At 39.1% G+C, this 27,046-nt stretch overlaps 1 protein-coding gene across 6 annotated transcripts in view; it reads right to left on the bottom strand.

Moving 5' to 3' along the window:
* TNS3 (tensin 3) overlaps positions 1-27,046 on the bottom strand; it is a 244,295-nt gene that overhangs the window by 128,736 nt on the left and 88,513 nt on the right. For all 6 annotated transcript variants that reach the window (XM_063304224.1, XM_063304223.1, XM_063304226.1 and 3 more), the window contains one exon: positions 24,559-24,596. In XM_063304224.1, the coding sequence (XP_063160294.1) occupies positions 24,559-24,596 (38 nt within the window). The remainder of the gene's footprint in view (positions 1-24,558; positions 24,597-27,046) is intronic.

Here is a 27,046-nt window from a genome sequence, read left to right on the forward strand (position 1 = left end):
AAAGGCAACCCACCCCAGTATTCTTGCCATGAAAACTAAATGGATCATTACAACCAGAGATATGTCGGTATACCATCGGAAGATGAGACCCCCAGGTCGGAAGATGGTCAAAATGCTACTGGGGAGGAACAGAGGATGAGTTCAACTAGCCCCAGACGTGATGACGCAGCTAGCTCAAAGCCGAAAGGATGGCTAGCGGCCGACAGTGCTGGTGGTGAACGGCAAATCCGATGTTCTAAGGATCAACACACCACTGGAACCTGGAATGTAAGATCTATGAGCCAGGGCAAATTGGATGTGGTTATTGGTGAGATGTCAAGATTAAAGATAGACATTTTGGGTGTCAGTGAACTAAAATTGATTGGAATGGGCCAATCACATCAGATGACCACCAGATCTACTACTCTGGACAAGAGGACCACAGAAGAAATGAAGTAGCCTTCATAATTAATAGTAAAGTGGCTAAAGCAGTGCTTGGATACAATCCAAAAAACGATAGAATGATCTCAATTTGAATACAGGGTAAGCCATTTAACATCACAGTGATCCAAATATATGCCCCAACCACCAGATGCTAAAGAAGCTGAAGGGGATCAGTTCTATGAGGATCTGCAGCACCTACTGGACAACACTCCTAAAAGAGATGTTATTTTCATTACAGGAGACTGGAATGCTAAGGTGGGCAGTCAATTGACACCTGGAATTACAGGTAAGCATGGCCTGGGAGAACAAAATGAAGCAGGACATAGGCTGATAGAATTTTACCAAGACAACTCACTCTGCATAACAAACACTCTCTTCCAACAACCTAAGAGACGGCTTTATACATGGACTTCACCAGATGGACAACACCGAAATCAGATTGACTACATCCTTTGCAGCCAAAGGTGGCGGACATCTTATACAGTCGGTAAAAACAAGACCTGGAGCTGACTGTAGTTCCGATCACGAACTTCTTATTGCACAATTTAGGATCAGACTAAAGAGATTAGGGAAGACCCACAGATCAGCTAGATATGAGCTCACTAATATTCCTAAGGAATATGCAGTGGAGGTGAAGAATCGATTTAAGGGACTGGACTTAGTAGATAGGGTCCCGGAAGAACTATGGACAGACGTTCGCAACATTGTTCAGGAGGCGGCAACAAAATACATCCCAAAGAAAGAGAAAACCAAGAAGGCAAAATGGCTGTCTGCTGAGACACTAGAAGTAGCCCAAGAAAGAAGGAAAGCAAAAGGCAACAGTGATAGGGGGAGATATGCCCAATGAAATGCAGAACTCCAGAGGTTAGCCAGAAGAGATAATGAATTATTTTTAAACAAGCAATGCGCGGAAGTGGAAGAAGACAATAGAATAGAAAGGACAAGAGACCTCTTTCAGAAAATTAGAAACATCGGAGGTAAATTCCAGGCAAAAATGGGTATGATCAAAAACAAAGATGGCAAGGACCTAACAGAAGAAGAAGAGATCAAGAAAAGATGGCAAGAGTATACGGAATACCTGTATAGGAAGGATAACAATATCGGGGATAGCTTTGACAATGTGGTCAGTGAGTTAGAGCCAGACATCCTGAAGAGTGAGGTTGCCTGGGCCTTAAGAAGCATTGCTAATAACAAGGCAGCAGGAGACGACGGTATCCCAGCTGAACTGTCCAAAAACAGGCAAGATGATGCTATCAAGGTGATGCATGCCATGTGCCAGCAAATTTGGAAAACACAAGAAGGGCCATCGGATTGGAAAAAATCAACTTATATCCCCATAACAAAAAAGGAAACACAATTTCACATGCCAGTAAGGTAATGCTCAGGATTCTGCAAGGTAGACTTCAGCAATTCATGGAGCGAGAAATGCCAGATGTACAAGCTGGGTTTAGGAACTAGGGACCAAATTGCCAATATCTGCTGGATAATGAAAAAAGCCAGAGAGTTTCAGAAAAAACATCTATTTCTGTTTTATTGACTGTTCTAAAGCCTTTGACTGTGTGGACCATAACAAGTTCTTAGTGATATGGGGATACCAAGTCATCTTGTCTGCCTCCTGAGGAATCTGTATAACGACCAAGTAGCAAAGGTAAGAACAGACCACAGAACAACGGACTGGTTTAAGATTGGGAAAGGAGTACGGCAGGGCTGTATACTCTCACCCTACCTATTCAACTTGTATGCAGAACACATCATACAACATGCTAGGCTTGAAGAATCCAAGGCTGGGGTTAAAATTGCTGGAAGAAACATTAACAATATCAGATATGCAGATGATACCACTTTGATGGATGAAAGCGAGGAGAAACTGAGGAGCCTTATGACGAAGGTGAAAGAAGAAAGTGCAAAACCTCAGAAAAACCACGATTATGGCAACCAGCTTGATTGGTAACTGGTAAATAGAGGGAGAAAACATAGAGGCAGTGAAAGACTTTGTATTTCTAGGCGCAAAGATCACTGCAGATGCTGACTGCAGCCAGGAAATCAGAAGACGCTTAATTCTTGGGAGAAGAGCAATGACAAATCTCGATAAAGTAGTTAAGAGCACAGACATCACACTGACAACAAAGGTCTGCATAGTTAAAGCAATGGTGTTCCCCATAGTAATATATGGCTGCGAGAGCTGGATCATAAGGAAGGCTGAGAGAAGGAAGATTGATGCTTTGGAACTGTGGTGCTGGAGGAAAATTCTGAGAGTGCCTTGGACTGCAAGAAGATCAAATGAGTCCATCCTCCAGGAAATAAAGCCAGACTGCTCACTTGAGGGAATGATATTAAAGGCAAAACTGAAGTACTTTGGCCACATAATGAGAAGACAGGACACCCTGGAGAAGATGCTGATGCTAGGGAAAGTTTTTGGTTTTAAATGAATAGATTAGTAGCACAATTCAATAATTAGTAAAATATCCAGTCTATGATGTATGTGTGAAGGTTAGAGCAGGGGCAAATTGATTCATTATCCAATGGAGCCTTACTTGATGACTGCTAGGCCAAACATTATGCAGAGTGGTAGACAGGTCCTGTCTTTAGTACAATACTCAAATGGAGTGGAGTGGTTTTTTCCACAGATGTGAATAGTCACTCGTCATATGTGTGCAATAAAAAAAGAGGCTCCTTTAAGACATCACAGGGATAGTGCTAGAATTCAAAGTTTCAACACTGCTAAATAATAATAAAAATGTGAGATATAACTTTCAAAATAAAACTAAAATGAAATCCAAAATTTGTAAATAGAAGCCCTCACTTCATTTTGCCATTCTTTATTCTCCACAGCTTAGACTTGGGTTCTTTTCTTTGGTCATAAAAAGAATGTGATGAAATGCAGAAACTAATTTTTATAAAAGATAGTTTCATCAACATTTACAGTTCATTGTAGGAGAAGGTCTTGTGTATATTCAGAATAAATAATGGGCATATTTGGAAAGCTATCATTTTGTCTATTAAATTAAGATAATCAGAAGCAATATACAGCTATAAAAGTCAATCAGGTTGAACAGGTGCTTTTCATAACAGGTGTTGTTATGTAGCTAAAGTAAATACATTTCTTTTTTCCTTTTCAGTAAAGTGTTTTTCATTTGAGCTCAGCTTGCATGCCAGTGTCAGATCCCCCGATCAAAGGTTTCACAGAAACCCTTATCAGGGCATCTCCCATCATTTCATTCTCTCATGTTGCCAGATAGGAGGGGGTGTGAAGTTGGAGTGTAAAGTGGTTTATTATGGCTATGGAACACATCAAGGACGCGAGGTTGAGATATGCCAGGAATACCATCTGGATGGGAGGGGGAGTGACATGCTTCGTGGGAAAGGGGCCTAACTAAGGGGATGAAGTTTTAAATTAGGTTTGAGTGGGAAATCTTTATTCGCAGCTTGCCTTCTGTACCGTTCATTACGCTTCATTAAAACAGTTAAAGGAGACCCAGCCTCTTGACTGTGTATGTGTGAATGCTCGAATGATCAGGTACTGACATTAAGCTGTGAATCCATAATTTTGAAAACTCTTCCTGAGCAAGCAATCAGCTGAGAGTTGATGAACCATGCCTAAACACGGAAAGTCCCGGGCTAAGCAGCCATTGCCTCTACTGTCATCGGACAGGACCGTGCTGTATGCCAAAGTGGAAGAAGAAAAAATTGAGATGGAGGAGAGTTCGGGGAGCAGAGACAGTGAGTGCGAGGTGGAAACCCAGCTCAACCAGACAGAGTTAGAAAGTGCCCTCCACTCAATTTCGTGAGAATACCTCAGACGCCGAGCGTTATCATCAAAGAACCACAGGTGGGACCTTCCCAGGTCGGTGCCAGAGAGGAAGAGGGAAGACCTCCTCCACCTGTGGAGGCGCAAGTAACAGTGCGGAGTCTGGGGTCGCATGGAACCATTCCAGACCCAAATGGAACCCCACAAGACATGCAGAATTTGGAAGCAAGGATGTCTGCCATGGAAGTGGTGTTGCAGCAGGTATCGAGAACCCTGGAGACCATGGTGTACCCCTTGGCAGAGTTGCCAGACACACAGGGAAGATGGTGTACCCTAACCCCAACCCAGGATTTTGAGTCTCCAGTGAGGCGCAGGCAGAGTGGGGCCCACCCAGAAAGCCAAGGAGATGGGGGGAAAGCGCTACCCAGCGGGGCAACACAGGGCGCAGCCCCAAAGGCACACAAGTTAAGTTCGATGGAGACCCACAACAGTTGGTGTTCTTCCTGACCAATGTATACATATACATGAGAGAATACGGCTCCTGCTTCCCCACTGAGTACAAGAAAGTCAGCCAGGTGGGCCCCAGACTCGGGCCCAGCTGCTGAATGGTTTGTGCAAATGCACGATGCCATGGCCTCAGAACTGGGTAGCCTGCGAGAGTTCATGAGAGCATTGAGAGACCGGTTCAAGGACCTGCTGCATAAGATGAGAGAGAAAACAGGTATCCAGCAACTTAGGCAAGGGGGAAGAACTGTGGTGGAGTATGCCATGGAGTTCAAAGCTCTTGCTGGAAAAGTTATGTACTGGTCAGAAACCACTAAGATTGACTACTTCAAGGGGGGATTGCAGCCAGAGATCCTAAGGTGGGCACTCTGCTGCGGAGACACCCCCCCCCCACTCCTGAAGGATTGGATCTGCCTTGCAGGGGAGGTAGAGAATACCCAGTACCAGTTCCATCGGCAGCTCCGAGCTCAAACGATGGGGAGAAATACAGTAGCACCAAGTCAATTTCCTTTTACCCAACAAAGACCATTCCATGATAGGGATGATCAGAAAGACCGGCCAGGGAAGAAAGGTGGCTGCTTCAAGTGGGAAAGACACCCACAGAGCAGCAGAATTCCCAGAAACACTGAAAGGAGCAACCAAACCAACTAAAACCCCACCAACCAGACGCAAGGCAGCAGCTGCAGCCGCACTGGCCCAAAAGGATCCAGAACTGAAGGCTCAACTGGAATCCAAAGAAGACTCTGAACAAGAGGATCTGGAGCTGGCGGGAAACGAGTTTCACCTGTTCTAAATAGCGCCCACGAACAGGTGGAAACTCCAGGACGCAACATGCCTACTTCTGACAATGACGACAAAGAAGACCCTCTGGTGAGTTATGATTGCCCCACCTTGTTGGTGAAAGTAGAATTAAAAAACTTAAGGACCTGGCACAAAGCCATTTTGACAGCGATGTTAGACTCGGGGTGCACAAAATGCTTAATGCCCTCATTGACACACTGAGCCTTAAAACCAAGAGACTTAAAAATCCCATTATTTTCACTCAAATGGATGGCTCAGTTGCCCACGGGGGTCCCGTAGAATTCCAGACCAAGACTTTGGCCATGAGGTTGGGGGGGCATAAAGAAACCTTGCAATTCATTGTAGCCCCTATTGCCAACTATTCTATTATACTGGGACTCCCGTGGCTAAAAAGCAGAAAGCCACAGATCGATTGGGACTCAGGTGCTTTATGGTTTAACAATGGAGTTGGCAACCTTTTTACTGTACTCCAACCGGGGGGGGGGGGGAGGTAGCTGGCATGCTTCTCAACCACTTACCCCCACCTGAAGTTTTGCCACAACCTGACATTCCACCTGAATATGCGGACTTTATTGATTTCTTCGATGAGAAAAAGTGCAACCGCTTGCCTCCTCACAGAAAAACTGACTGTGCCATTGAAATAGACCCAAAGGCTGAACTACCTAAGCCTAAAATGTATGCCATGTTCGAGACTGAAAAAAACATTCTCAGAGAATTTATTGACAAAAACTTAGCACAGGGGTTCATTGAGCCTGCCAATTCGCCTCTGGCAGCCCCTGTGCTTTTTCGGGTGAAAAAAGATGGCTCTCTGAGACTCTTGCACAGACTTCTTGTTGTTTATTCGTTTAGTCACTTCCGACTCTTCGTGACTTCATGGACCAGCCCACGCCAGAGCTCCCCCAGCTCCCCCAGGGATGAGTCCATCACCTCTAGAATATCATCCATCCATCTTGTCCTTGGTCGGCCCCTCTTCCTTTTGCCTTCCACTCTCCCTAGCATCAGCACCTTCTCCAGGGTATCCTGTCTTCTCATTATGTGGCCAAAGTATTTCAGTTTTGCCTTTAATATCATTCCCTCAAGTGAGCAATCTGGCTTTATTTCCTGGAGGATGGACTGGTTTGATCGTCTTGCAGTCCAGGCACTCTCAGAATTTTCCTCCAACACCACAGTTCAAAAGCATCGATCTTCCTTCGCTCAGCCTTCCTTATGGTCCAGCTATCGCAGCCATATGTTACTACAGGGAACACCATTGCTTTAACTATGCGGACCCTTGTTTTCAGTGTGATGTCTCTGCTCTTGACTATTTTATCGAGATTTGTCATTGCTCTTCTCCCAAGGCCGCACAGACTACCGTGGAATAAATGCCATCTCAATTAATAATCAATACCCTCTTCCCTTGATGAAAGACATGCTTTCGCACCTATCGAAGGGAAAGTGTTTACCAAACTTGACCTCAGAGAAGCCTATTTTAGGATTAGGATTCAGGAGGGGGATGAATGGAAAACAGAAGTCATGCCCCCTGCCTAGAAGCTCTTTCACCAGATATGAATATCATGTGTATAAGAGAGGATATGTATGTGTGAATGTTTGCATCTAACATTCTCCCAAATGCATTCATTTAAACAAATCTATTTCAGGGGATGACTGAGCCGATATGGTGTAAAGTTAGAGGTCTCAGACTTCTCCCAGAACCCCTCTGTGTCTTTACATCTTGGCTCCAATTCTACTTTTGGATAGTAGCTTTATTTATTTAATTTTTATCCCTCCTTTATTATTTTTATAAATAACTCAAGGCAGCGAACATACCTAATACTCCTTCCTCCTATTTTCCCCACAACAACCACCCTGTGAGAAAGAGAGACTGGCCCAAGGTCACCCAGTTGGCTTTCATGACTAAGGTAGGGCTAGACCTTACAGACTCCTGGTTTCTAGCCCAGCACCTTAACCACTAGACCAAGCTGGCTCTCTAATTTCTGCTACCACTATAACTGGCATCTACTTCCTGGCAACTACTTCATGTCCTTCACATGCTTTCAGAATCTGTGCTTACTTTCTGGTAATTAAAAGATCAAAATACAAAAAGTGAAATAATTGCAGAAGTGACACTTCTTGACCTTATAGTATAGAGGCATGGGACTAGAGGACTGAGCCCTTTCTTCCTCCTTACATTCCCACCATCCTCCTGACCAATATCATGAGACATAATCAATCCATTAAAAAAATGAAACATTTTTTAAAAATTTAAAAGGTAGAAAATGTATTAGAATTGTCCATATCACAGTCTGCAACTTAAAAGAAAATTCAAGGCTCTGTACAGGCCACAAGATGGCATTACTCTACTACAAATAAAAATTGTACTCTGTAAAAAGATTGGAATAGGATTGTAAACAGAATATATTCATGCTCAGCATGAGATAATTGATAAAAGCTGGAGATCTATACAATTCTCCCACTTTTACAGAGATATAGAGAACATCAAACTTTTTGCACAGAACAATAAATCATGAACGTAGAGAAAAATTCCAGCTTGGAGTTCTGTCTCTTGTTTGAAAGTGACCAAAGCTTTTATCTCTGGCAATGAGGCTACATTCTCCATAGCCATTATCTCACATACCTACCAATGGATAGCTGATGTGCAGAAATCAGGGCGTCACCACCTAAGGAAACCAAAGATCTTATTTGCAAGTTTAATTCTGTCAGTATCAAAATGATGTCAGGTGAATACAGAAGACAGATAACAGCACCAATCTATCTGCTGCTTAGAGTCAAATCACTGAAGAGACATAAAAGCATTCAAAATAAATTCATAAATAAATGAATGAATAACTAGGACACATGTTACCTCAAACTGTAATGTAAATATCATCAAAATCATTCAACAATTAACACACTCAGAGAACTAATTATAGTTTTATTCCTAAAATTAACTGAATCATAGTCATATATATTAAAATTTAAGATAATTCAGTAATTTCAGAGAATGGCAGCAAAAATCATTCTAGACCTACTGGGAAAAACCTGTCAATGGTGTAACTTGTTTGTGGCTTCTATTCAGTATTATATAGAGATTCCAAACAGGTAGAAAAGTTTATGCCTTTTAATAAAATTTGTTAGTCAGAAAGGTGGTACCAGATTCCTGATTTTTGGCCACCATAGACTAACACGAATCTCCTCCTATGATGCCTAAAGGAACAGTACCAAACAGCTTCCCGTGTAGCCAAGCCAGCCTTGCAAATTTTAGCAGTCTGACAGTAGGCTATAGATGCCTTAAGTGTCTGCACACGCCTAACATATTACTTTGAACAGAGACAACAAGCTCTAAAAATAGTCAAAATAATAAAGCGACCTATATCTGGCAAATGATAATTAAGTGCATTATTCCTACAGAAGTGGACCTCTCAGCAAGTAGCCCAAACTCATGAGTTTCACAATGTACACTGAACACTCCTTCATACTTTTAGTATCCTCTTGCCTGATACAGAGTTCTGATGGAGAATTCAGAAGTTTGCATGTTCTCTTATGTTATTCTGGTTGGTATTAAGAATGTTATTGAAGATAATCAATGTTGGAATCATAAGTGAATCAGCATTCAGCTCTCCTAAGAAAAAACACTTAGCAGGTTAGTCCTCTTATCATTATAAACTTCTCTAGAATCAATTACTCACATACTAAAATGAAGTTTCTTTTTTATGGGGAATGAGAGGTCATGATGCCTCACAAAAATAAACACCTCCCCCTAAAAACTTTGTAACATATAAAGATAAAGTAACATAATTTTACTAAAAGTTAAACAATAATCATTAGTAATAACCAAACTGATCACAATTTCCCAGTATCATTTCTCTGTCAGGATCACATTAAAGGGTGAAATTAGCAATCATCAGTGGAAATAATAGTTTTACTTAATGCAAAGAAGTAGTTTATTATTAGATAGTTTTCTTCTAATGTAACATGCCACCAAATAAATTAATAATTTATACTAGAATACATGCTTCCCATGCTGTACAACAGCGCCTCCCTCTGTTTTCACTCATTGTTTAAGAATCCAGAATATTCCCTAGAAGCTTTTATCAAATTAATATTCTCAGCCAGACTATTCCTTTGATCGTGCCATATCTTTTGCCCCATCTAAAGTATTTCTTCCAGACTCTTTTAATACATAAATGCAGTATACATAGAAAGCCAGACAGTTTTAAAAGTAAAGTTCAATGCATAATTGCAAAAATAAGTTCCTTTGGCTATGACTTTTTTTAATGCATTTTCATTATCTCCACAAGATTTACAGAGGTTCTAAATATTCATTCCTCCACATGTTACTGGATTCAAATATTACTGGTAACAGTGCAAGCACTGGAGGGCCCCTGAGTACCAATATTTTGATCAAAGCAAGAGCCTCTTATTTGCCAATGAAAGAGACGCAGTGCTGAATAAAGTACCTGTGGTAAACTTCCCAACAGCAAAGAAAGCTGGGTGGTAGAGCATGCAAAAGATTCCCCTTTCCACAAGTGAGTAGCAATGCGCATTATCTGGGTTAAACCACAGAACCACTGAAAAGTGGATATATTCAAAGCTTTTATTTTCCCCCTTCCTGATTTTCAGACAAAACCAGGGGCAGGAAAAAAAAAGAAACTTATAGCAAAGGAAAGTTTCATACAAGAAGTCTACTTCCGTGATTTAAAAAAATAAATAAATGCAATATATGGGAAAAAATCCTTCAAATCCTTGAAAAAAAAAAAAGTATGGTGTGAATTCCTGCTCTGTTTGGAGATAGAGGTCAGAATTCTGACACCACAATAGAGAATAAAGCCATCATTGTCATGACTTCTCTTACATTTATTAATGATTTCCACTGCTGCCTGGTATATGTCTCCCTTTTACAATACTACATAGTGAAGGACGAGTCGCCCTTAACTGGGGAAGTGAGAGTGGGAGGCTCCAGCTGATAAGCAGAGGGATGCAGGGATGAGCAGTACAGGGAACCGGCTTTGGGCAGTTTTGCTGAACTTTGAAAGACCCCTACTCAATTATAATAGAGTCCCTCCGAACGGTCACTCATGCCCTGGTCATCTCCCACATAGACTACTGCAATGCGCTCTACATGGGGCTACCCTTGAAGGGTATCTGGAAGGTACAGTTGGTGCAAAATGCGGCCATACGAGCAGTCTTAGGAGCCCCTAGAAGGGCACATATAACACTGTTGCTGCACGAGCTTCATTGGGTGCCTGTTTGCTTTCGGATCCAATTCAAGTTGTTGGTTATCACCTTTAAAGCCCTACATGGCATGAGTCCAGGTTACCTGAGGGACTGCCATCCCACCCGGTCAGGGACAGAGGGCATGTTACGGACCCTGTCCATGAGGGGTTGCCAATTGGCAAGGTCCAGGAAGAGGGCCTTCTCTGCCATAGCACCTGCCCTTTGGAACAAGCTACCCCTGGGGGTAAGACAGGCCCCCGCTCTCCTGGCCTTTCGGAAGGCAGTAAAAACTTGGTTATGCCATCTGGCCTGGGATGGGAAGGGGGAAAGTTATTCATGGGGGTGGTTGGCCCCATGAGGGTGCCAAGGTTAAGATCTTCCCATCTGGAATTTTATATTGTATATTGTACATTTTGTATTTTTATTTGTATTTTTAGGTATTTATATTGAACTGTTTTAGTAATTTGCTATTTTTACTATTTGTAAGCTGCCCACTTCAGCAAAGGATCGTTACCTTGTCGTGGTGCTGGAGCTTGAGCACCTCAATGATGCCATGAGCTAAACCGTGAAGGGCCACCCAAGACGGGAAGGTCATGACAGAGAGGTCAGACTAAATGCGATCCCTGGGGAAGGTAATGGCAACCCACCTCAGTATTCTTGCCGTGAAAACTAAATGGATCAGTACAACCAGAGATATGTCGGTATACCATCGGAAGATGAGACCCCCAGGTCGGAAGATGGTCAAAATGCTACTGGGGAGGAACAGAGGATGAGCTCAACTAGCCCCAGACGTGATGACGCAGCTAGCTCAAAGCCGAAAGGACGGCTAGCGGCCGACGGTGCTGGTGGTGAACGGCGAATCCGATGTTCTAAGGATCAACACACCATCGGAACCTGGAATGTAAGATCTATGAGCCAGGGCAAATTGGATGTGGTTATTGGTGAGATGTCAAGATTAAAGATAGACATTCTGGGCGTCAGTGAACTGAAATGGACTGGAATGGGCCACTTCACATCAAATGACCACCAGATCTACTACTGCGGACAAGAGGACCACAGAAGAAATGGAGTAGCCTTCATAATTAATAGTAAAGTAGCTAAAGCAGTGCTTGGATACAACCCAAAAAACGACAGAATGATCTCAATTCGAATTCAGGGCAAGCCATCTAACATCACAGTGATCCAAATATACGCCCCAACCACAAATGCTGAAGAAGCTGAAGTAGAGCAGTTCTATGAGGATCTGCAGCACCTACTGGACAACACGCCTAAAAGAGATGTTATTTTCATCACGGGAGACTGGAATGCTAAGGTGGGCAGTCAAATGACACCTCGAATTACAGGTAAGTATGGCCTGGGAGAACAAAACGAAGCAGGACACAGGCTGATAGAATTTTGCCAAGACAATTCACTCTGCATAACAAACACTCTCTTCCAACAACCTAAGAGACGGCTTTATACATGGACTTCACCAGATGGACAACACCGAAATCAGATTGATTACATCCTTTGCAGCCAAAGGTGGCGGACATCTGTACAGTCGGTAAAAACAAGGCCTGGAGCTGACTGTAGTTCAGATCACGAACTTCTTCTTGCACAATTTAGGATCAGACTAAAGAGATTAGGGAAGACCCACAGATCAGCTAGATATGAGCTCACTAATATTCCTAAGGAATATGCAGTGGAGGTGAAGAATAGATTTAAGGGACTGGACTTAGTAGATAGGGTCCCGGAAGAACTCTGGACAGAAGTTGGCAGCATTGTTCAGGAGGCGGCAACAAAATACATCCCAAAGAAAGAGAAAACCAAGAAGGCAAAATGGCTGTCTGCTGAGACACTAGAAGTAGCCCAAGAAAGAAGGAAAGCAAAAGGCAACAGTGATAGGGGGAGATATGCCCAATTAAATGCAAAATTCCAGAGGTTAGCCAGAAGAGATAAGGAATTATTTTTAAACAAGCAATGCGCGGAAGTGGAAGAAGACAATAGAATAGGAAGGACAAGAGACCTCTTCCAGAAAATTAGAAACATTGGAGGTAAATTCCAGGCAAAAATGGGTATGATCAAAAACAAAGATGGCAAGGACCTAACAGAAGAAGAAGAGATCAAGAAAAGGTGGCAAGAATATACAGAAGACCTGTATAGGAAGGATAACAATATCGGGGATAGCTTTGACAGTGTGGTCGGTGAGCTAGAGCCAGACATCCTGAAGAGTGAGGTTGAGTGGGCCTTAAGAAGCATTGCTAATAACAAGGCAACAGGAGACGACGGCATCCCAGCTGAACTGTTCAAAATCTTGCAAGATGATGCTGTCAAGGTAATGCATGCTATATGCCAGCAAATTTGGAAAACACAAGAATGGCCATCAGACTGGAAAAAATCAACTTATATCCCCATACCAAAAAAGGGAAACACTAAAGAATGTTCAAACTATCGAACAGTGGCACTCATTTCACATGCCAGTAAGGTAATGCTCAAGATCCTGCAAGGTAGACTTCAGCAGTTCATGGAGCGAGAATTGCCAGATGTACAAGCTGGGTTTAGAAAAGGCAGAGGAACTAGAGACCAAATTGCCAATATCCGCTGGATAATGGAAAAAGCCAGGGAGTTTCAGAAAAACATCTATTTCTGTTTTATTGACTATTCTAAAGCCTTTGACTGTGTGGACCATAACAAATTGTGGCAAGTTCTTAGTGGTATGGGGATACCAAGTCATCTTGTATGCCTCCTGAAGAATCTGTATAACGACCAAGTAGCAACAGTAAGAACAGACCACGGAACAACAGACTGGTTTAAGATTGGGAAAGGAGTACGGCAGGGCTGTATACTCTCACCCTACCTATTCAACTTGTATGCAGAACACATCATGCGACAAGCTGGCCTTGAGGAATCCAAGGCTGGAGTTAAAATCTCTGGAAGAAACATTAACAATCTCAGATATGCAGATGATACCACTTTGATGGCTGAAAGTGAAGAGGAACTGAGGAGCCTTATGATGAAGGTGAAAGAAGAAAGTGCAAAAGCTGGTTTGCAGCTAAACCTCAAAAAAACCAAGATTATGGCAACCAGCTTGATTGATAACTGGCAAATAGAGGGAGAAAATGTAGAAGCAGTGAAAGACTTTGTATTCCTAGGCGCAAAGATTACTGCAGATGCTGACTGCAGTCAGGAAATCAGAAGACGCTTAATCCTTGGAAGAAGAGCAATGACAAATCTCGATAAAATAGTTAAGAGCAGAGACATCACACTGACAACAAAGGCCCGCATAGTTAAAGCAATGGTGTTCCCTGTAGTAACATATGGCTGCGAGAGCTGGACCATAAGGAAGGCTGAGCGAAGGAAGATCGATGCTTTTGAACTGTGGTGTTGGAGGAAAATTCTGAGAGTGCCTTGGACTGCAAGAAGATCCAACCAGTCCATCCTCCAGGAAATAAAGCCAGACTGCTCACTTGAGGGAATGATATTAAAGGCAAAACTGAAATACTTTGGCCACATAATGAGAAGACAGGACACCCTGGAGAAGATGCTGATGCTAGGGAGAGTGGAAGGCAAAAGGAAGAGGGGCCGACCAAGGGCAAGATGGATGGATGATATTCTAGAGGTGACGGACTCGTCCCTGGGGGAGCTGGGGGTGTTGACGACCGACAGGAAGCTCTGGCGTGGGCTGGTCCATGAAGTCACGAAGAGTCGGAAGCGACTAAACGAATAAACAACAAAACAAGCTGCCCAGTCATCGTACACAAGATGGGCGGTAAAGAAATTTAATAAATAAATCAATAAACACACCCCTTGAATATTAGCGAGGGCATGCTAGAGATATTATGGGATGTTAGTATGTAACATGGGAAGCTTACACGCTGGCGCGAGCAGCTGACTTTAGTTAGCCAATCACAATTTTATACAGTATATTCTCTCTTAATGAATGGTATAAATGTAATCAATTGTAACTGCTTGGCATTCTTCTCCACCAAGAGGCAAGAGGTTCCCTATTTGCTGGTGTGCATAAATTAAGAGTTACTGGAATCCTTCTGACTCAGTTTCGGTGATTGGCAGATCTGTGCCAGGTTTTACGAACCACCGGCTTTCCAGCCAACAATAGAGACCTTATTCACAGTTCTGTTTGATTTTCTTGTGCAAAACACATAAAAATACTCTCAGCTACAATTCTGGACAAGTCTTAAATCACAATCCCCTTCTCAGAAGTTAGCAGCAAGGTTTGAACTTTCTAAAAAAATCTATAGAGCACAAATACTAGAACATAATAGACTCTTTCAGGGAGAAGTGCAGTATAACAATAAAATAATAATAGATAGCACAAGTAACCATGCCACAAACACCATATTGTTTCCATGTAAACTGATAAAGTATGTGAGAAGAAAGACCAAGGTATAAAGAGATGGGGGGGGGGCTGTGCAAAGCATTCAGAAGAGGTGCTTTGCAATACACAGGAACATAGCTGAAACATTTTTTTTTCAAATAATTAAAGCAGCTGTATTGTTTGCAACTGCTTTTCTCCATAAGTATCTGCAGGCAGAGCCATTTCACTTCTCTCCAGCTATTAAACACACTGAGGAAAACAGCATCAGGAAAACAGAAAAATATACCAAGAGAAAACTGTCCGGAGGGTTTGATATTAATATTAACAGCAAAAAAAGGTGGCAACTCTGGGTATAATGCCCAGAGAATGCCCATAAGCAGATTGCAGAGATATGACATAATCTGAATCCAAAACAAAGATTTTATATTTTTAAATGCAGACTAATTCCCTATTCAGAAAAAAAAAAACCCTGGGGATAAAGTTTTCCACTTCCAAAGGCATGGATGCATAAATGTTTACATTCCTGCTAAATTTTATTTTTTAACGTGAAAAAAAAAGGAAAATGTTTCAAAAGGAAAGTAAGCATGTTTGTTGTTGTTTATTCATTTAGTCGCTTCCGACTCTTCGTGACTTCATGGACCAGCCCACGCCAGAGCTTCCTGTCGGTCGTCAACACCCCCAGCTCCCCCAGAGACGAGTCCGTCACCTCTAGAATATCATCCATCCATCTTGCCCTTGGTCGGCCCCTCTTCCTTTTGCCTTCCATGTTAAATGTATTCAAATTAACATTCAATTTATATTACATATATATTAATTCCATATTGATTTTTGTCCTGATTTCATCTATTTCTCAGTTTTAGTGACCTACCTTGCCATTTAGAAATAAATATAGCCCTCAGCCTGAAAAAGGTTATCCACCTCTGCCTCAGGGCCTGAAGCCGTTAGTGGACAGCCAGGACCACTGAATGGAGCAGAGCTTAACCCAGCAAAAGATGCGCACAGAAAAATATTATCTTAAATAGCATTAATGAGCACGTTTGAGAAATAGAGGTTATTGATCTTACACACTTAGCCCACCCAAGCATGAAGAATTACACACTTAGATGAAGTAGGTTCAAAAGTAAGTAAAAAGAGTATCTTACTCATTTATTTGGTCCAGTTACATCATTCAGGAAAAGATTATTTTTGTTCTTCTTCTGTCCCTAAACTGAATTAACCCTTAGCCTTCATTGCTGCATGGAGAAAGGGGGAACCTCCTTCCCTAGGCCCATGCATGGCCCCTAGCAGGAGAGAGCTGGAGCCGCATGCTCTTTCTCTGATGGTGGAAAAAGAGGAACTGAGGAATGTGGGAGGGGCAACAAACAGCTTCCTCCGGAAGCACATAGAGAGTTGCATCCTAGAGTGAACTCATCCGCATGCTAATGAGGCATGCTGATTTGCTGGGACCTCCAACAGGGTCTAACTTAATTCAATGGAGATTCCACCGCTAAATTCAATGTCATCAGCAGGAACTATTTCACCAGACAACAGCAGATTAAAAGGTTTTGTTTTTTTTTAAGTGCTTGCTAAAATGTGATTCCAGAATTTGAAAAATAGTAGTTACTTTTCAGTGCTTTTAAGCACATACATAAATCAAATTGCTCTAATGCACAATCTTCAATATGGCACCTCTATATTTTTAAATAACACAAATATTATATACATTAAAAGGCATGTCATACTTTTATGTCACTCTGTACCTCACTTCATATTCAGTTAGAAGACTTACACACTGAATAAAATATAAAGAAAATATTTTGTAGAAAAGTGAAGTTATATTACACTAATTCTTCATTCTCAGGGTATAATCACGCACAGTTCAAAAGCCATTGTAAATTTTTAGCCACCGACCCAAACCAAGGGCAAATTCAAGTTTTGTAAACATCTGAACTTTAAATATGAGAGATAAGAATGAAGCAAATTTTCTGGCAAAGGTAGAGTGGCCTACACCGCCCACTGTCATTTTCAGTTCCCACCAAACATTTGATTTTTAAAAACAGAGTAACTAAGAAGTACGGCGACCAAATTAATGAATATCCATCCATCCATCCATCCATCCATCCATCCATCCATGATGTGCAATAGTCCTAATCAACAGTAATTGCATATTCAACAATGCTTGCTTGATCTTCCTATATTGTTCTGAAATGTAGCAATAGTATTTTCACAATTGCATTTCTTTCAAAAAATTCTTCCACAGCCACACACAGAAGTCAAGGAATTACTCTCTCCTTCACAGATGAAATAATAAAACTCCTTGTATGTTATCTGAGCCACTTTACTTCCTCCACACTACTATTTGTAACATTTAACACCCAGAAATACATGCATTGAATAACTTCCAACATGATTGGACAATAAGGACAAACCTGTAATTACAGTTCAAGGTAACTGTGAAAATAGGATTAAAAAAAAGTATTTGAAAAGCAGAATCTGGTAACTTCAACCTATTTTTTGTGATGAAAACAGAAGAGAGTGCTATTATTTCCATTCAATGAAATACCAATCTATTTAAATCAGAATGGCACTGAAGACAGCATCTATCATGCTGTCATCCATATTTTTTTAAATGAAAAAAGATTTATCAGATACTGTATATTAATGGATACTCATAATGTAAGAAAAGGTTACATTAGGTTAAAAGATATAAATGTGACTACATTAAAAAGTCAGAAATTTAACAATGCACATACAGAACAAAATACTATTAATATTTGAAAAGTTATTAGTAAAAATACTGAGGACAATAGAAACAATAGAAATATAAGAAGATAGGCAATTGCTCAACATTAAAATTAAAGCTAAAATTTAATCAAAAGATTTTACACTATACTAGCAAAGTGATGTTATATATTTCCATAAATACTGTGTATTTTCAAGACAGTGAAATAATTAAGAATATAATCAGCTAAAAGAAAGCTGCTTAAAAATTATTTGAAGCTAAGGTTACTTTAGCTAGCATTCTTAAATAATATTGCTATGTTGATATTTCCTTATATAATTTTTATCACCTACTTCTATCCTTTACAAAAGGATATTTAGTGACAAAAATAGGTTTTGTGTAACTGATTTTTCCCCTTTTCTTTAAAACCTGAGCTTCCAGAAACAGTTCTTATAGATTTACGTTTTAGATGTTTGAAAATTATCTACATTTAATCTATACACTACTAAAACTCTCATTACGTTTATCTGTTTCTACCTTCAAGTTAGCCCAAAGAGTGCATTATACTGCAACAATTTTTGAATCAAAGTACCTAAAATCTGCTAATTTAAAGAATGCATAAAAAATCTGGGACCCATTACTCCTGGGGAATTGAAATTTCCACAATGTTCAGACCAGTTTTATTTGCAAAGTTGTGGCAGTTTAATAATCCAATAATTAGTTTTATTTAACTAATAAAATTGCTTTGGATTATTTTACTTTTATAAGATTTGCTTTATTTCAGATTCATGTTTGCTTTTCTTTTGAAATGGTATAAATTAGTTTCATAAATAAAACCAGAACATTTCTGTGAAGGGCACAAGCAGTGTAAATATACTGGATCATCTTTCAGTCAGCAACCAAATTTGCAATGGAGAGGGGCTTCTTTGAAGTAAGTTTAAAGACATGTATCCCATGATAACAATAAATAAAAGATGTTCATATGGACATGATGCTGATTTCCCCCCTTTTTAAAATTAATAGATAGGCTCACTTCTGAAAAGAAATTGCCATTAGAGGCACATTATAAATTGTGCTATTTGTAAAGAAAGGAAAATAAACCTCAGAATGGGGGGGGGAGTAATAAATATGTTTGCTTGGCAGTAACTCTACTAAACCAGCTTTGAATAAGACAGGAAGTTAGCCCAAAGGAGGTTTTCAGGTCATTAATTATATTCCCAGGGCTTTGATTTAATCAGCATTCTACTGAGATGTCTAGACTTCTTGAAAAGGGAGAAAAGGCACGAGACAAGTTATACTGAGCCTGTCCATAAACTAAAATATATGTTCTATAGTGTAGGTACTTTCAGATTTAAGTGATCTGCATTAGTATAAGGGGTAAACGTTCTTAACGTTAGGTTTTACATTTTTGATATGAATGCATCTATCTCTCTGTAGTAGTTATCTCCACTGACTGGCTCTTATTAAAATGGAACTGGCATAAAGCAAGAGCAACAAATATTTATACTTTTTTTGGTTGAAAAAATGTTATATCTCACAAAATGCCTCCTTCTACCCTTGACCAAGTCACAAGTTTAATAACTAAGTTATTTAACGATGATAACTTCAAAAATAAAACACTGGACAAATTAATACCCTAAATTCTTAACAGGATTGGCGTGTCCTCAAAAAATCTTTGGAAATGATACTGAAGTGCAAAGCATAATGGCCAGAGTGTATTTCAGGTAATCCTTGTCTTGGATTGGCTTCACTGGTTGCCAGTTCATTTGAGGCACCAACTGAAGAAGCCAAGTCTTATGTACAAAAGCACTAAGCAGGGGAAAGAGTTTCTGGTGTTTCCTATCAGGAATCATTCAGATTTCTCTTACTGTTCATACTCCAGTGCATTGCATATGAAGAGAAGCAGGCATACAGTACATTACATATCTCTTCTTGCTCCCACAGGGCTCTACAGCCAGAGAGGAATAAGTAGAATTGAAAAGCAAGAGAAATAAATCGCAATCCAACCTAGCAGTATCTGAATAAGGAGAAAATACATCCCACCTGCATCATGACCAAAAGTGTGTGGTGTTTTTCAGGCATAAACTATTTGTGGAAGGCTGCCAAGGAAGAGGAAAGACAACAAGCAGGTTTGAGGATGCACTATGCATGGGGACACCAGACAGGGTACAAGCTGTCTGCGTAGAAGGAATTCTACTGCAAAGCTTGTAAAGTGGCTCTCCTGATGCTCCCTACACCTTTTGCAACCAGGCTCCACTCATTCATGTAAACACTGATATGAAACAGGTCTCACAATGGCACCTACCTCAAAATCAAGGACAAAAATGCAATTTTGTTGCACTGTTTCCGACTGGGAAGTAGAGAGTGGATCAGCTCACACTTTGGACTAAGCCAGGTACAGTAATTAAGATCACACATAATGTGATGCCTTGGAAATTTGTTCATACATCACCCTGCCCCCCACCATTTCTCCCAAAATTGCATTACGGCTTAGCATTATGCATGTGGACAAGACAATATAGTTAGGATTTTATGGCTCACATATCAAAACAACTTGAATCGCCTAGGTGCTAATTGAGAGGTGAGAGAAAAATCCATTTATTTAAAGGTGTAAAGGAATGAATAGGGAAGATGTTATCCATTTAGTTATTTAGTTATTTAGTGCAGTGGCAAAAATCAAATTATTATTATTACCCATGTTGGAAATCTTTATTATGTTTCAGATGGGAATGAAAATGATGCTATTTTGCCAACTTGCAACAGTATACGTATCACTTTCTTATTTGTTGCACTGAATATTCTGCTGCCAGAGCTCTGGTTCATATGTCTCGTCACTCATCAGGGTGAACAAATGTCTTTTTACTGACTAAATTATCAGGCAGCTGAAAACAAACAAAACTTTTTTCCGCTCCTTTCTCTCTCCCCTCTTTTCCTTTTTGGGTAATCAAAACCACTCACTTTACTAGAATGAAGAGCTCTGGAAAACTAAAAAGGCAAGACTTCTAGTACTTATTTCCTAGCTGCAAATAAATAGCATACATTCTTAAAACAACGTATTTTATGCCGTGTAATTGCTCTCCTTCAATAGCCACATACCATCACTATGCTTCAGTTTTTCAATTTGTACTGTAGTCCATTTGAAATGTATACCATCTTAATGTTAAATCAAAACAAATGATAATGAAGGTAAATGTTGAAACAGAATGTAGGGTTAGGCAATACCAGCTTTTTACCTTCAACTGAATTCTAAAAACTAAGGACAACAAATGGGCAACGCTAACACTATAATGCCAACTAAAAAAATAAAACAGTAGAAGTTTAAAGAATGACTCTAAAAATGGGAAGATTCACTATAAACACAAACCTAGGCCCATTATTGGGGAAAGCCAGTTTGGTGTAGTGGTTTAGGCATCAGGCTAGAAACCTGTGAGTTCTAGAAGACTGTGAGTTTTAGTCCTGCCTTAGTCACAAAAGCCAGCTGGGTGGCCTTGGGCCAGTCACTCTTTTTCAGCCCTAGGAAGGAGGCAATGGCAAACCACTTCTGAAATCTTGCCAAGAAAACTTCAGGGATTTGTCCAGGCAGTCGTCAGGAGTCAACACCAACTTGAAGGCATACACAAAAATACACACACTCACAAACACACACACAAACAGGGCCCATTATTGGACCATGATAGATGCATACATAAAATAATTTAGGAACAGTTCTTCTCTCTCCTAAAATAAAGTGTTGATGCAGCCAACAGTATTCAGCAACAGTAGATATACAACTAGATGTAAGAGAATACTAAAATTCACTTAGGACTTCTTTTCCTAAAGAGAATATTAGCTCAAGTTGCTTTTTCTCTCAACAATCCTGCCAAAATACTGATCATTTGTTGCCATTCATATGAAAAACTTCTTCCTGACATCTGATCTGAATTTGTAGATTCTTAATTTTCATTTATGCATCATATTTTATTACTGTCTCCTTCCTCAAAAACCAACTGAAATTATCAACACCAGCTCTAAAATCTTCAGCAATAATAAGCATTCTTTTCTGTGTTTTTCTTCATTAAACTAATATAACATGTAGCCTGGTTTTTTTAAACATGTTTCTTAGGATTTGTGCATAGAGGTGTTCATGAAGTAGGGTTTCTTTAATGCAAACAGAGAAGATATGAAAAAACAAAATGCAAAAGCTGGGATGTAATGCCATATAAGAATACACACAGAAGAAAAAGAATAATACCCCAAACTGATGTTCTGTTATAACTAACTTGTTAAGACTGCTTGTTTTTTTAATTATTTACCACAGTTAATTTATGCTTACCACATTATACTCACTGCAATATAACATGCTTCCTTCATAACACTCACTTGTTTATGTATGTATGTGAGAGAGATAAATGCAACTAGTTATAAAAATGCAGATATATCTGTAGCTATTAATGTTCTAAAAATAATTTAAAAGGCTGATCCTTTTAAAGCATTTTTGATATTCCTTGGTACTTTGAAATGCTTGTTTAGACATGTAGTGTTTCAACCAATTGATGATAGATTTGACTATACTCTCTAAAGCATTTATCATAAATTTTAAGGGTATTAAATATTAGGTCTGTTTTATTTCATCAATATGTTATTAACTCTGATTTTTCACATTATTTTCCTGTGTGGACATTTATTTGCATTACCATAGATGTTTTAATTATGTTACTGTATGCTGATGTTGTTAACCAATAGAAGCCTTAATAGATTGCAACTGTGTGCAAACTTGATAAAAATATCCCATAATTCTTCAGATGCAGAAAGGGTGTGCATGGGATGACTGCATGGGAAACACATATGTGTTAGCACCAGGATGCTATTACTAGATCCCAGAGAATTTATTTGCGGCAATATATTTTTAATTATTTCATTAATTAAATCTCTGTATTATATTATATTCATTTAAAATACTATAGACTATGTTAAACTCCCAATTACATCTGGGTTTCAGCAGTAAGCTGATCGTTATTGCTTCTAGTTCTCCTGAAATACCAAGTAGCTATGGAAAACCTTGGTATAAAGCAGTGCTTCCCAAACCTGGGTAAATTACCCAAAATTAGGTAAAAGTGGTTTTTCTTCAGGTAACGACACATGAACCCATTACCCAATCACAACAGGGACATTTAAATTGACTTAAAGTGGTTTACCTACATGGGGTAAAAAGGGCTTTCTGATAAGCAGTTTTGGATAATGAAGGGAAGTACTGGTATAAAGTGAAACCGGAACCAGTAGCCCAGGGACTCTGCATGGTTGATTCCTACACAGAAAAACTGATGCAGATAATGAAAAGTCATTGTCATTCTCTGTCTCTATACCACAGCTCAGAAGAAAAGGCACTCTCTGCCAAACCATTACTAGTCGCAACCTGCATTGTTAGTCTTGCAAGGCTTCTGCCAGTGTAGGACTACAGTTAACCTGTTGGACTAGTCTCAGGAGGTCCAGCTTTAAATCCTTCCTCAGCAGAGAAGCTCACTGGGTCACCCTGGACTAGCCACTCCCTTTCAGTCCAACCTCCCTCACAGGGTTATTGTCCCAACAAGCAGGAACCACGCCGAGACGAGGAATAAGTCTCTAGTGTTTTATTACTGCTACATTAGACAGAAAATCCTAACAAACTGAAGAAGCGTGGGAAAACCCAGACAGATAAACCCCCAAAGTCAAGGCGGGTCTGTTCTGTGTCTCTTTGAATGACAGCTCAAATTCTCGCTACTACGCATGCTTTTTCCCCCTTGGACAGGGGCCCCCTCCTGCTCGCCATCAGTGCTCATGACAGTTATAGTTGTGAGGAAAAAGGGGAGGAGGGAGTGCTATGTACAGCATGTCAAACGTCTGGAGGAAAATTGGAATATAAATCTAACAAATAAATAAATAAAATGCTTCATTGCCAGTCTACCTGCCACATTCTTCTCTTTGGCAATTATGATTTTTTGTTTGTTTAAATAGCTGTAAGAAAATATTTAATGGACATTATTGCCAGTCTACCTGCCACATTCTTCTCTTTGGCAATTATGATTTTTTGTTTGTTTAAATAGCTGTAAGAAAATATTTAATGGACATTATTCCATTAATCAAAACCATTCTGATAATAATCTTTGGGCAAAGGCAGAATAACATCTTTAAAATCCTGGTTTGCCATAAATATTCATTAAATATTTATCTTATTTAAAATTATTTAAAAATTATTTAAAATTATTTAAAATATTTATTAAATATATTAATTATTTAAATATTTATTATATTAGATTTATTATATTATATTAGTATACATTCTTATAATAAAATAATATATTTAATATTATTTTATAATATAATAATTGTATAATAATATATTATATTATTATATTATAATAAAATACATAAAATGTAATATATTTTATAGTATATTATTTATTTAGTTACTTATAAAATAATAAAGGTGGGATATTAAATAAAATGAAATAAAATAAAATACAATATAATATAATATAATATAATAAAATGGCTTGTGCATGCCAACTTCCACTTTAATTTTGTGTAAAATTAGATGTAATCTTTAAAAATTTGAAAAGCAGACAGAGAGAGAGACCTGACAAAAAGAGAGATGTCTGGCAGGTACATTGGCATCCACGGGTGCCATGCTAGGAATCAAGACACATTTCAAACAACTTTTTAAATTATTCATATGTAATTCTTACTATTTAAGCAATTATTATCTTTTATTTATTTGTTTACTGCCTTTTAATTCCATTCATTCTCCAAGGCAAGTCTCAAGTTACTGATATGCTCAAAAACAGAAAACCTTTGGGAATATACATTTCTGAATCTCAATTAACATTGTTAATAATGTAGAAAAAAACAAAATCTTACCTTTGGTTCACATTTCCTGTGGCAAACATATTTGCAAACTAAGAAAAAAGAGGAAGAAAAAATGGATTTACTATAAGATAATACCACACGTACAAAAAGTATCCTCAGACTATTTTTGTATATTCAGTTCTAAAATATCTCTTTCACTGAATACTGTAGGTCTTCAGCCATTCCTTTGAATTAGGAGAAACCAGCGCAATGCATATGTCTAACTCTTTTCTTCTGTTTTAGTCATATTAGTAATTCTGAAATGTTGAATTCAGAATCCTTTTAAAACTTCTCTATGTGCTTTTTCCTATATAATTTTAACACCTGAAATAACTTTCAGAAGGATCAGCTAATACCACAACTGTCAACTACAATCCAGTATTTTTAAGAAAGGCACTCACATGTATTAAAAAATAGCCAGGGTAGTTAAATTACAATTTATTTCCAATGCAGCAGTTAAAAACTACTGAGGCTCCTGAAGATCAAACTGAATCACAAGTTCTTCCAGACTCTCAAGTGACCATGAGTGATATAATCATGTGTCTCAACCCAAAACTAAAATTGCTTTCACAACACTCAGGAAATTGAGTTTAAGGAAGCAGTTTAAAAGTATATCTGTTGCAATTCTTATTTAGAAGATGAGATCCCCAAGCACCAAACTAAAGGGAAAAATAATCTCCAAAGTATTCACTAATTGATACTTGGAGTGACTGGCAGATCTTTAGCACAGCAGATTCAAATAATACATTAATGTAAATTCCTCCCTAAGAATAGCCTTTCTTAACTGGCTAATTTCATAATATAAAGGAGGCTACTGTCACCTGTTGTGTGTCACAAGGCATCTGTTTTCAGAGGTTTGTGGCTTCTATACACAGATGTTCCATTTAGCTATCACAGTTAAGAATTCTATACTTGATCTATCTACCAAATATTTATGCATAATTTTTGCAAGCTTTGGTCTGCCACTCATAGGATGACATAATGTTAAAATCTAAGGGAAAGTGCACGATATTTTATGAACACAAACCAAAGATCAAAGGTTGTGAAGAAATACTTCAGCCACACATCATAATGTGTTAGCAAATATAAGACTTAAAATGTATATTATTTTCATCCAATCTTAGAAAAATTCAAAAACTAAGCAAAAACTTCTACAATCCAGTAGAAAAGCTGATACACCTGCAGTGAGTACATTATATTTTAATTATCTGACTGATAATACCACTGTGACTGAACAATTTATACCAAAAGAAGAAATGACAGAATCCTCCAGCATTCAGAAGGTGGGAGGAATTCATCAAGGAACTTTAGACCTGCCAAAAATCAGAATGAGGGATGAACAGCTATATCCCAACTCATATGTTTCTGAGTACTTGGTATCGCTATAATTCTTAGATTCTAGATTGGAATCGAAAGGCTTATAAAGAGGCACCATAAAATTTGTGGGGGTACTGGTCAAGAGATTTCTGGGGGCCGTTTCATCTAGCTACCTTCCCATTCTCCAACCCTCTGCACTAACTTTTGATGGCTAGAGTGGCTCCCACCTCCAATCTCCTACTTCTCTCTTGGTCTGATTGACACACCAATTCTAAAAGTGTCCAACAGCTATGGCCTAATCACACAGCAACCCCAGTGATTACAAAAAGAAATCCTTTTACTGCCCATGCATCAACAAGTGATCGGTTCAGCTATCTGCCACTCATATTTTGAAAACTATTTCTTTAAAATGGCACACTGCTACTGCAGGCTTGACTAGATGACCAGCACAGCAGCATGCCAATGCTGCTTGTTTCAGGAGGAGGGGGTACTTAGAGATCTCTCTTGACCACAGGCCCTGGACTAATGTCTTTTTATTTGGCTCTAGCAGTGAGAGTTTAGACTTACAGTATGTTCAAATGTCACAAATAAAAAAATGAACAGCCTTAAAATTAGAAAGAGGATCATTTGAATATACATCCTTTTCTTTATCATTCTAATACAAGAAAAAAAAAGAGAGAGAGAGAAGGATTTTTTTATTATTATTTTATAGGTCCTTAGGGCCATGGCCATTAGGAAATCATAGACACTAAGGAAACATGGCTAGTCAGAATGAGCTAAGACTGAATGGAAGAACTTTGAAACATATGCACTGGCCTAGTTGCAATTCTGTGTCAAAGAGAAGTTTTTGCTAGTGAAAAACTGTTCTTGAATTATAGCTTCATTACTTTATTCAGTTGCAGATTCATTCTTCCTTGTTCCGCCAGATAAATCTACTATTCAAATCAGCATGAGAGGCTTTACAGAAGATCAGCAGTTTTCACTTTCATTTATATATCCATTTTCTTAATTTACATACATTCTTCGTATCAGTCTGGAAAAGTTCTCTCCCTTTCTCTTGCATATTTAATATCGTCAGTTTATGTAGACTAAAAAGCCTTCAGCTGCTATATACTTAAACGTATCTTACAACCTCCATCGCATTTTGGCATTCCAGACAATTTATAGTCTACTTAATCCTGGA

This window comes from Candoia aspera, chromosome 4, assembly GCF_035149785.1.
Source record: "Candoia aspera isolate rCanAsp1 chromosome 4, rCanAsp1.hap2, whole genome shotgun sequence".
NCBI classification, from domain to species: domain Eukaryota; kingdom Metazoa; phylum Chordata; class Lepidosauria; order Squamata; family Boidae; genus Candoia; species Candoia aspera.